The 12,210-nt window shown below is 34.2% G+C and overlaps 1 protein-coding gene across 5 annotated transcripts in view; it reads left to right on the forward strand.

Moving 5' to 3' along the window:
- Vps37a (VPS37A subunit of ESCRT-I) overlaps window positions 1-9,123 on the forward strand; it is a 39,993-nt gene extending 30,870 nt beyond the window's left edge. For 4 of the 5 annotated variants that reach the window (XM_063234603.1, XM_003469142.4, XM_063234602.1 and 1 more), the window contains 3 exons: window positions 5,553-5,696; window positions 6,886-6,966; window positions 8,526-9,123. In XM_063234603.1, coding sequence (XP_063090673.1) covers window positions 5,553-5,696; window positions 6,886-6,966 — 225 coding nt within the window. In that variant the 3' untranslated portion in view covers window positions 8,526-9,123. The remainder of the gene's footprint in view (window positions 1-5,552; window positions 5,697-6,885; window positions 6,967-8,525) is intronic. The other variant, XM_005003376.3, reaches the window with a different exon arrangement.
- Window positions 9,124-12,210: the final 3,087 nt, after the last annotated feature.

The following is a 12,210-nucleotide window of genomic DNA, read 5'->3' on the forward strand; positions in this document are numbered from 1 at the left end:
TAAAAATTTAAAAAAATCTCCAGCTGCCCAACATGAGAAAATAAGCCCAGGAGAAGTAAACACCGAAGAGAACAAGCACAGTAACCATCCATTGCTCGACACAGCATCAGCTGAAATTAAAAAGTACCTACATGATCTCATAGAAGAATTTAAAGCTGTACTCGTGATTCAAGTGAGACAAGATATAAAGAGATTAATTAAAGAAATGACAAGCCCCGCCCAAGAGAACACAGATGGAAGAACTGAGGAAATCAGAAAAGAAAGAGAAACTTCTGAAGAAGAATTTAAACATAACTTAGAATGCATGAAACAAATCCAAAGAGAATACCAGGAAACTAAAAACTCCATTGAACACTGGCAAAATGCCTTGACAGAAACTAAAGACAGCCTACTGAAACTTGAAGAGAGATTTATGGCATATGATCGTGAAAGAAAAGGCCTCTTAAAAATAATAAGGAACCAGAATGAAGCAATTCAAAAACTAGAAGATGACAAAAAGATACATAACTTAAGAATAAAGAATATGAGTGAGGAAGCAGGAGCAACCAAAAATGAAATACAAAGAATATTCACAGATATATTAAAGCAAAATTTCCCATATATAGTAAAAAGAAATGATATCCAGATAAAAGAGGCATACAGAACACCAGCTACCTACAACCAAAACAGATCTACGCCTAGACATATAATAATAAAGATTCCAGAAATCCACCAAAAGAACAGAATATTAAAAGCAGCCAAAGAAAAGATGCAGATTACCTACAACGGGAAAACTAGCAAAATAACAGCAGACCTATCAACACAAACTCTTAAGTCAAGAAGGGAGTGGGGAGAAATATTCCAAGTCCTGAAAGAAAATGATATGCAACCGAAGCTCATATACCCGTCAAAACTCTCTCTCAAAATTAATGGAGAAATAAGATATTTTCAAGACAAGGAGGAACTATGGGAGTTCATGGCCACCAATCCAACCCTACACAGAGTGCTGAAAGACATTACAGAGAAAGAGAGGAAGAGACACCAGGATTCCAGCAACAGTGGCAGAGAGGCCTCAGTGAATGGGGCAGACAGTGGAATGAGGGAATAAGGTGGACAAAATATAGTAGAAAAGTGGAGTAGCAGACATGAGGCAGAGACGGTAAGCTATAGTCTTAAGTATAGATAGCGCTGAAACTCTATAAAAAAAAAAAAGAAAAAGGCAGAGGTCATTGTTAATGGTGTATAAGGATTTAAAAGACATAGTAGTCTTATGGACATATTTAGTTTGAATTTAATATATACTGGTCTGTCCACTCATGTCAGATTTGAGGGCACAGACATCTTGACCCAAAAATAGCAGGTTATACCATGGTAACTATCCTTACTTTCCTATTAACTTAAACTGAAATCCTATAATACTTACATTGTCTTACTATGACTGATCTTAATTGAATCTGAATCATAAGACTATGGGTTGGCCATGGCTGATTTTATTTGAAATTGGTATGCTTGTTAGTATCAATCCTAAAAGTAGAGGCAACTACTCTGAGGATGACAAGATGTAAAGAATATCCATACTGGTATTAATTAGTAACAGCTTCCAAATCCTACAATGCTGTCAAAGTTAAATTTTTATAAAAATAGGTGATACTATATTTAACTATAATAAGCCAGTGTGGTGGTCAAATCTATTGAAAATAACAAGAGGAAACATAGTAACTACGGAAGATCGTCTATATTGTGGTCTTATATGTTTTATCCATTGCATGCTTTTCTAGGAAATTGTTTTGCTGTCTTGCTATGACTTGGTATTCCCTATAACATAGAGAGGATAGATATATATGTAGAAATTCACACATGGGTTTTTTTTCTTTTTAATTATTTACGGGAACAGATTATATAAAGTAAGATGTAATGAACAGATACTCTAAGGAAGAGACGCTAAGAAACCCGAGGCTAATTTAGTAGCATTATGATAGAAAGTCTAGCAATACTAATGTTTGCTGATTAGAATGACATTGGACTGGTTTCTTGAGTTCAATTTCAGCATATGTAGAGATGGGGACAGCTATCACAAAGAGAATGAGAGATGCGTTAGTAGTTACTATTGTCTTCCCAAATTTGGTACTTGAGGACCTAAAAAGTCTTCAATGATTTGATTAGTTCTATAATATACAATAAGTATATAAGGTGGGTGAAGATGGGGACAACTATTTGTAAGAAACTAGACAATGTAGATCTCCAGTGGGCTTGCTACGAAATCTGTATTTCTTTAAATTGTTTTTTTAACTGCTATGTTCTGTTTTGATACGTTTAATCTTACCCTCTTTGAGAAGTAAAACAAATGTGTAGGACTGATAACCATATTACTGAGCTCTTGTTCGATCATAGAGCAGAAGGGTTTGTAGTGTCACTTTATGAATGTCATTCTAAATGCTTTAATTCTATAACATGAACAGCTATTTCTAAGATGACAATGTGTAACTTATCAACCAGCAATTTCTTACCGTTTGTTTTTCTGTAAGTTTGTATTATTTCTACCCTTTTTTAAAATCTCCATGTATTCTTTTATTTCCTTTTCTTTAAATAAAAAAATTAAAAAAAAAAAAAAGAAGAGGTCAAACAAAAAAATAATGAGAATGACACTGTTTTTCCTATATCAAAATATACTGTAAAACCTCATCATTTAAAATGATAGTTTTATAAGGAAAAAAACCATAATTCTGTGGAAAAGGCTATGCAATTCAGAAATACATTTGGTATATGAATAATTGCTGAAAAAATTGAGAATTCAACCAGTTATATAATTGATTATGCAGTATCTATTCCAAAAAAAAAAAAAAAAAAAAGGGTTAGACTCCCGTAGCATAAAAGACATAGAAAGGTATTACAGATAAACTGTTTTCAGTGGAAACCATAGAAAGTCAGCTAATTCTTAAGATCTTTCAAAGATTCTGCTGATGAAAAAAAACTCCCTAAGCATAATACAAGAGATAGAACCATGAAAGGAAAAGCTGATATATTTAACTATGTACAAATCATAAAACTGAAAGCAAAATGGAAAAGGGAACACGTTTGTAGCATATGTGACAGATATTAATGCTAGTGGTCTATAAAAAGCAAAGGAGAAAACAAGAAACTTAACCAAAGAAGAAATATAAATGTCCAAAAAATATTCTGCTTTAACAGTTATTCTTACCCCTGAATGTTTATAGAAGAATTGCTTACATGATTATTGAAACATTTAAAAGTTAGAAAACAAAATTTATCTTGATTTTGGTCTCCTCTATAGTAGAACTCTCTACATATGCTCACTTGAGTTGATGATGAACATAAATCTCCTGTACTCTAAAGTGTGAGAAGCACATCAGTAGATTGCTGGTTATATGAAAGCAGGGACCTGTCGTTTTATCCCCTGGCCATTGCTCAGCACATAGTAGGTACTCAATAATATTTAAGTAAAGGAAAATCTTTGAAAATATACTCTACTTTACTATAATACTTTCAAAAGCAAAATAAAACATCATCCATGTGAGCCAGACCTATAAAGACAGATAACCAAGCCAGGAATGGTGTTGCACACCTGTAATCCTAGCACTTAGGACGCTAAGCCAGTAGGATCATGTGAGTTTGAGGCGAGCCTGGGCTACAGAGTTCAAGGCCAGCCTGAAATACATAGTGAAACTGTGTCTCAAAAAACAAACCAAAAAAAAAAAAAAAATCACTTCAACATAGGTAGTGTGAAAATAGTGTATTACCATACATTTTTATTGTCATGTATCCCAATGAGGTACTACCCCAATAATCTAGAGTGGTTATTAAAAAATACTTTTATTTCCTACATGTAGGTCTTTGATCCACTTTGACTTAATTTTTTTCTGTTAAGTAAGATAAGGGTCCAACTTCATTTTCAGCATTTCCAGGAGTGCTTGCTAAACAGACTGCCTTTTCATATTGAGTGGGATTTGACACTCCTTTAGAAATCATTCATCCTATATGTGAGGATTTATTTCTTAGCTGTTATGTCCAAAAAGTCCAAAAATGTTTTTATGCCTGTGCCATACTATTTCAGTTAACCTAACTTTGTGGTAAGTTTTGAAACCAGGAAATATGCATCTTCCATTGTTCTTATTTCTAGATTCTTTTGGCTATTTGAGTCACATGAGATTCTGTATGAGTTTTAGGATGGGTTTTCTATTTGCACAAAAAGCAGTTTAGATTTTAATTTTTGAATTACCTTGCTTAGGGTTGTCATCTTAACATTTCATGTTCCAACCCATGAACATGAGATGTCTTTCTACTTATGTATGTCGTTAAGTATTTTTAATAGGGTTTTGTAGTTTTCAGTCTTCTACCAGAGGGTCTTCCACCTCTGGTTAAATTTAATTCCATATTCTTGCTGCATTCTGTTTAATGGAAGTGAATCTGTAGGTCCAGCCCACCCTTCAGGGAAGGAGATTAAACGAGATCAGAATACCAGGAAGTAGTGAGCCAAAGTGTCATCTTGGAGAGTGCCTTTCAACATCATTGAATTCCAACATACCCAGGAAAAGACTGTGACTTGCCCAGTTTTCATTCAGTAGTTTGTAGCCAGGATTGGTTTCTTTGTCTACATCATATCCAAAAGCTTGAGGACCTGAGTGGGTAGCAGATTTGTATAAAAAGAGGCTATGTCCAGATCTTGGAAATAACCTAAGTGCCCATCAACTGAGGAATGGATGGAAAGATGAGGTATTTTTGTACAGTGGAGTACTACTCAGCTATAAAGAATGATTACATTGAGATATTTATAAATAAATGGATGCAATTTGAGACCATACTCATAAGCAAAATAAATCAAACTCACATGTATAAATACTGTATAGTCTCCCTAGTGTACGAAATAGAGTACGTAAGATTTTATGGTAATCATGATTCCCCATTATATTACTTTGAAATCTTATAATGTTTTCAGTCATTGGTTGGAATGATTTTATTCTGTTTTGTTTGATTTTATTATGTGTGATGGTATGAACAGCTATTTTGAAGAAAACAAGACATCATGGCAGCCATTGCTGATTTAATATCATCTTGCTTTGAAATCGTACCATGCTTTTGTTCTTCTATTTCCATTGGTTCTATCATGTTGTATCTTGCATGGTAGTATAAATGCATGGTAGTATAAACAGATTTTTTATGGAAAAATGAGAGATTATAGTAGCCATTGTTTATTTTCTGTTAATTGGTTTTGAATGTCCTATAATACTTTAATTCTTTTGAATGGTTTTATATTATTTTGGTACTTTGATATTAATTGTGTGTGAGGTATACTCAACCTAGTTCAAAGAAGAGAGACATTATGATAGCTACTGTTAATATCCAGTTGTCTTGTTGTGTAGTGCTTTGTTGCGTACATTGTTCTGTTCTGATTTGCTTTATGTCCTCTTTTGTTTTATTCTCTTTAAAATAAAATTTAAAAAATAAAAGAAGAGGCTATAGGTGGCATACAAGAAGTTGCTTCTCCATTCCTCTGCCTCATTTCTTTCCCTCTAATAGTATATAATGACTGGCAGGTTTTTTATTTTTGTTTTCAGAGCTGTAGTGCAAGTACCCTACAGGCAAGATTGAAAGTAGCTGCCCATGAAGCTGAGGAAGAATCTGATAATATTGCTGAAGATTTCTTGGAGGGAAAAACTGAAATAGATGATTTTCTCAGTAGCTTCATGGAAAAGAGAACAGTATGTAATACTCTTCAGTTGAGGATGAATGACTACATAATATCAAATTACTTAAATACACTCATGAGTAAAAACCCAGCATGTTACTGAGCTGGAGATTTGAGTGCTATGAGAGGCATCTGAAGAGCCTTTATTGGGAAAGATAGCAACATTCCACTGTCACTGTAAACCTGCTTGTTCTGAGTACACAAGCAGGTAAATCAAATACTATAATAGTTGTATTTCAGAAATGCTAGTAACTGTAGCACTCTGTAGTAACTGGTAAATCAGCATAGGTCTGGTTTTAACAGTTGTTATATATACTTGTGAATAACAACCTGTTTTATAAACTGTTTAAAGAGATAGTCTGCAGAGATTAAAAATTGAGAACATCCTGGGATAGCTTCTGATTTTTTTCCATTGTATTTAAAGAAAAACCAAAATAGATCCCTTTTATAGAGTCCTAAATATTTACCTACTTTCTGAGGGATGTTGTTTGTTTTGTTTTTGTTTTTAGGTGGGTTTTTGTTTTTGTTTTTGTTTTTAGGTAAGATCTTGCTATGTAGTTCAGGCTGGACCTGAACTCACTTTGTAGCCCAGGCTCAAATTTACAGCAATCCTCCTGCCTCAGCCTCCCAAGTGCTGGGATTACAGGCATATGCCACCATGCCCAGCTTATATTTATCTACTTTCTCTGAACCATCACACAAAATCTTTAATTGGTAAATTTATAAAATATATTTGGCATAGGTATCGTGTTAAGGCAGACTACATACAGATTTATCATCTCCATTTTTTGTGAGAGGAAGAAGTGCAGAGAAATAATGACTTGCCTAGGTTGCAGTATGAATAAGGCATTGATTTATGATCTGTTATTCTATATTGTATATCTATGCCTGGAAATTTTTACTTATTCTCATGGTTAACAAGAACAGGTTTTTCACCATATTTTAAAAACAGATATTTGAAATTAAATACTAAGAGAATTAACATAAAGGGTCAGAGTTTATTTTATACTGAAAATTTGAAGGTAAAGACTATCTCCACACAAAGTTGAATGCTTCTCTGATAGAAAGTATTAGCTGCCTTCAGCACTTAAAACTTGAAGTAATGTCAATAGATTCAAGGTTTCCTACTTAGAATTCTTTTATAATACTGTATTTTATATTTTTGGAGAAGTGACTGATATTTTAAGTAATTTATCTTCTAGATTTGCCATTGTAGAAGAGCCAAAGAAGAGAAACTTCAACAGGTGATAGCAATGCACAGCCATTTTCATGCTCCTCTATAGGTAGGTGATGTTCTAGTTTCAAGTCTCAGGGTCCTTGCAAAAGTATTTTTGAATTGAAATATTCTTTCTTAACATTGCTTGTTCAGTTTTAAGAGTAATTCTGTTGTTACAGCGATCATGTTGTGTAACATGTTTTGTATTATATTAAACATGATGATGGGGCTGGGGATTTAGCTCAGCGGCATAAGCGCCTGCCTTGCAAGCAGGCAGTCGTGAGTTCGATCCCCAGTATCGATAAAAAGGAAAAAGACAAAAAAAAAAAAACCATGATGTTGTATAAATAAGCATATAAGTAGTCTTTTGGATAGTATTGGCTTAGATGAGCAGAATTTCTAACTATAATTAGTTCCTTTCTCCTAGCTAATGTGTAGTATGTACCACATCCCTTGACTAAATATTGTTCAATAGTCCTATCATTTCTTCCTTTAAATGAACTTTTGTCTGCCTCTTTTCCATCTCACACCCAGATTACTCCAGTAAGTTTCTGATCAGCCTTCCTGACTTTAGTGTTCTTCCTACACAGAAGTAACAAAGTAATCTTTCTAAGTACCACATGTTGTAAAACTTCTCTGCTGCAAAAGCTAGAGAGAACCACTAGCCAGGACAATATAAGTGCCAAATTTCTCTGTGGTTTTAAAATTTTATAACCTGGCACATATTTCAGACCTTTCATTTTACTTTGCCATTTTCCTCTTGCATTATCTTACATGTCATGTTTTTCTTTCTACCACCCCATCATTGTTCACCTCACCTGATCTTCTTCCTTTCCCTGTCCATCTGTTTTGCTTTAGGAATGACTGATTGAAAAACAAATCTAACCCCCGCAAGCCTAAATAAAACCAGGTTATTTGATCATTCAGGGTTACATTGTAGAGCCAAAACAAATAAGGCATGGCTCCTCTTTCTCTTGCTCTTCCTGAGGTTTGCTTTCTTTTGGGGGAGCTGGGATGAAACCCAGGCCCTCTTAATGCTAGGCCCATACTCTCTATCACCCTTTACCATTGCTGTCCATAGTCAGATTATATCATCTGACAACTCAAGCAGGAGTCTCACAGGAGTCTCACAGAGGCTCTGGAATTCTAACATGAATCCTTAGGAAAGAGAGAGGAAAGAGGTATGTCCTGGCCCAGTTAGTTTGGCTTGGATATTAGTATTATGTGGTCCTCTGTCCTGCCCACTAGGCTGAAAGAATAGACTTTGAGAAGAAACTTGGGAAGTCTCGGAAGGGGTGACAGACATTTCTCATGTCCGTTCCAATTTATCTGCTCCTGCGCTTCACATTACTGCCAGCTCTGAATTGTTTTATATCTTATTTTTCAAGATTTGTAGGAGACATCATTTTGAATGTAGGGCTAATTTTACAACAAATTTATATTCTCCACAGTTTTAAAACAACATTGACTTTGAAAAATCGCTTGTTTATATGACTATACTAAAATCCTTTCCTCACCCCATTCCTTCCTAATCAAGTTATCTTATATGTAAATTTTAATTGCAAAGGAACATAGATGGATGGAAATTAATCCGCTTAGATTTCTAAAATTTTCTTTTCTTTCCAGATTTTCCTGAAAACATGAACTGCCAAAGGAAAAATGGGACTCAGAACTAAGCACATGTTTTATATTTATGATTCGCAAGTTGGCATTTCATCCCGGTGGCTGAATTCACAGATACACAGTACTATATAGATTGTATCTAGAACTGACACTGATTTTGTATAGATTAGAATGATTACGATGATCTTTGAGGAATTTTTCTGCACTATTTGCACTAAAAATGTTTATTTATTGTTGATAAACCTATCATATTTAAATTTCTTTGCTATTCCTCTTATTAAATACCTATGCATGTAATTTTAGCTAGTTTTCAATATTTTATAAAGCTACTTAATTTAAATTTTTAGATTTAATTTGAATTTGCCTCATTTCTTTGTCAAGAATTGTGTTAGATTACGTTACTCTCAACCTTTTATTAAATGTTATTCTCACTCTTTCAATGAAAACTATTTTCAACTGTGGAAAGATACTTTTTTCTTTCTCAATGATAAAGGCAATTTATTTTTAACTATTCATAGTGTCAGGAATCACCGAATCCCCCCCAATACGCCATCTCAAGTCATAACTTTTAATACTTACAATAAATCAAGAGAGTAAACCAGCTGCTTTTATATATTGTTTTACTTTTAAAACTAAAGATGCACTTAAAAAGCAATACAAGTAAATATTTAATAAAAAATATCTTTCACTTAAACCGGTCTAAAACAAACTTTGATGCTAGTATTTTAAAATTAAGTATCTAAATTACAAATGTTAGCCATCTTTTGGGGAGGTTTTGTTTGTTTGTTTGTCTTTTTGAGACAGGGTCTCACATGTAGTTCAGGCTGGCCTTGGGCTCACTTTGTAGCCCAGGCTGGTCTCAAACTTGCAACAGTCTACCTGCCTCAGCCTCTGAGTGCTGGGATTATAGGAGTGTACCACCATGCCTGGCTCTAGCCATTTTTTTTGCTAACAAATAAATATAGATGTAAAAAAGATCAGTGAATTGTTCCAGGCTGCACTGTGAGCTAGACTTTCCTAAAGAAAAATATAGAGTGGTGGTGGTGAATGTATGGCACTTATGCCACATCAGGATATTTTTCACCATGGAAAGTTCTAAAAGATTCACCATCTCTGATATAGAGTAATAAGTGAATTTAACATTTAATTTTTATACAATCCTAAATTTTAATGAATTGGATTGGATTTTCTCCTTAATTTGTGTTGTGTTCAGTAATTTGTTGTTGTGCTGTGTCAGAGGCTGTCGTCCTCTCGGATGCAGGCAGAAGATCCTAGCATCCCAGAATGCTGTGTCATGCCTTCTTTGCAGACACTGCTGCCACCCAAATACCACTACTCTGACTTCATCATCCTCTAGCCTCTTGTTGATCTTCTTAAAAACAGATCGACACATCTGAAATATTGTGCTTGCTTTCTTGTACTTACTTATAATTGTTGGTAGGGTGGTGTTGTATGATTAGAACATTTGGGTTGTTTTCAGATTTTGAACATTAAGAATATAGCAGTTATGGACATTCTTGTACATATCTTTCAATGGGCATATACATTCCTTTTTCGAATATATGCCTAACGTGTGAATTAATGCTTTACAGGGTGATTATTTAACCTTGTAGATTATACAAACACAGTTTTCTAGAGTGATTATATTATCAATAAACATGAGACTTTTAATTTTTCTCAGTTTGATATGAATATTTTATATTTGAACCATTTTTGGAAATCATGATATACTTTCAATTTATATTTTCCTGATCACTCAGATTATTGACTTTATTTTTTCTGTTTTGAACCCAGGATGTTTATAGTGAGCTACATCCCCAACCAGTTTTCTGTTTTTTTGTTTTGAGACAGAGTCTTGCTAGGTAGCACAGGGTGGTCACAAACTTTAATCCTGCCTCAGACTGCCAGAGTGTTGGGATTCCAGGTGTGGTTCACCACACCACCAAATTTTGTATATACAAGAACACTGGGATACTCAAAGTTTACCCAGGCATTACAACTTCACCGAAATCATCTTAAAAACTGGTTCTACAATTTAGTTCAGGATATTTACTTTGCAGTTTCACAGTTCATAGTCTCTCTCTTCATGTCACTGGAAATGCATGCTTCTTAAATCTCTTAATTTTTTTTCATAACTCATGAATTTTAGATGTCCTGTTATCTACACTTGTAAAGTCCTCCTCAGTCATTTGTATTTTTCTCACGTTATTTAAACAGTTTTTGCAGATGGAGATGCCAGATTCATGGTCTTGAAAAGTTACAGAATTTTTGTAACTTGTAATTATTTGTTTTTAAGTAAATATTTTCAAATTTTAGCTGCTTCCTGTCTTAGTTACTGAGGACACAGAAATATTTACTAATACAAAGTTTGATCACATTATTAATCTATTCTGAAATTGCTACTTTGTCTATTGTGTATATTATTTTTATATTGAAATCTCTTAAAAGTTTTAAATAGGGCTAATTATTAAAAACATCATAGATCTCAGCATGTCTTAATAAACCTCTACAAAAAACTAGGGGAACTTTTTGCTGTTTTTCTCTTAAAGTGAAGCAAAAACAGTAATAATAAATAAAAGTAAATGTTACCAATTTTTTATGCTAATATTTTTTAAATCAACCATATTTAACATGCAGCATTCAAAATTGCCACAGAATGTAATTTTAAGGAGTGCTTCTTTTTCTAGGCTTATTTGAGCTTAGTCATTTTAGGAAGGCTAAAGAAATTCCTTCCTGGGCTGGGGATTTATCTCAGTGGCATAAGTGCCTGCCTTGCAAGCGTGCGGTCGTGAGTTCAATCCCTGGTACCGGTATAAAAAAAAAAATCCCTGCCCAAAAATCGTATCTATTGACTATAATTTTTACAACCTAATTTTCTCGTGAGTAGCTTACAGTCTAGTTAATTACCCTGGATCTTATTTGCCTTGTTCTTGAAAACCTTAAAGTAGTCACCATCAGTTTGCTAGATCTTTCTATACTTTTAGCTCAAGATGTTCCCCAGAGGCATAAAAACCAATTTGAAAAAATTCCAGTGAGCCACTGCAGGTTATTTGAATTCATCCACTTGACTTCCTATCTCTTTAAGGTTTTTATGGAGCCCAATTGATAAAAGTGAACCTTGTGATTGAGAGAATGAAAATTCAAATTGGATGTTCTTGGAATTCTATTACTTGGAGAAAGGCAAAATGAGATCTTTGTAGCAATAGTCACACTACACATTAAAATAGGCACTGTTTTTATTAACTGACATTTAATATAGATTTATGATTTGAGGATTTGAATTTTTCACATTTAATTCATCTTTATTTACAAAATATCCTAAAATGATAAATTAAAAATGAGAGATATGTCAAAATTACTTTTGAAGAGACATAAAAATGCGTCAGGTTTTTTGGTTGTGCTTCTGGAAATTCAGCAGCAGGCTGAATCAACCCTGAAGGAGACTGTCTTCAAGGTGGCATGGGAGAGGACAGTACAGTTCTCAGAGAAACATTCTGAGGACAGCCTCATAGTGAACAGACACTATGGCAGTGGGAGACGTGAGCCAGAGAAATGTGTTGATGGAAAATAGTCTTGAGACGTTCTATCCATGTTTCCTGGAGGAAAAGTATGAGCTGACTCCTGGGATGCATGAGAAGGGTTTCCTCTGCCAAGAGGGAAGGGTGGAGGAATAAAGCCCAGGCGCATT

This window comes from Cavia porcellus, unplaced genomic scaffold (assembly GCF_034190915.1).
Source record: "Cavia porcellus strain 051 isolate PalLab524CR breed Dunkin Hartley unplaced genomic scaffold, mCavPor4.1 scaffold_24, whole genome shotgun sequence".
Classification (NCBI taxonomy): Eukaryota; Metazoa; Chordata; class Mammalia; order Rodentia; family Caviidae; genus Cavia; species Cavia porcellus.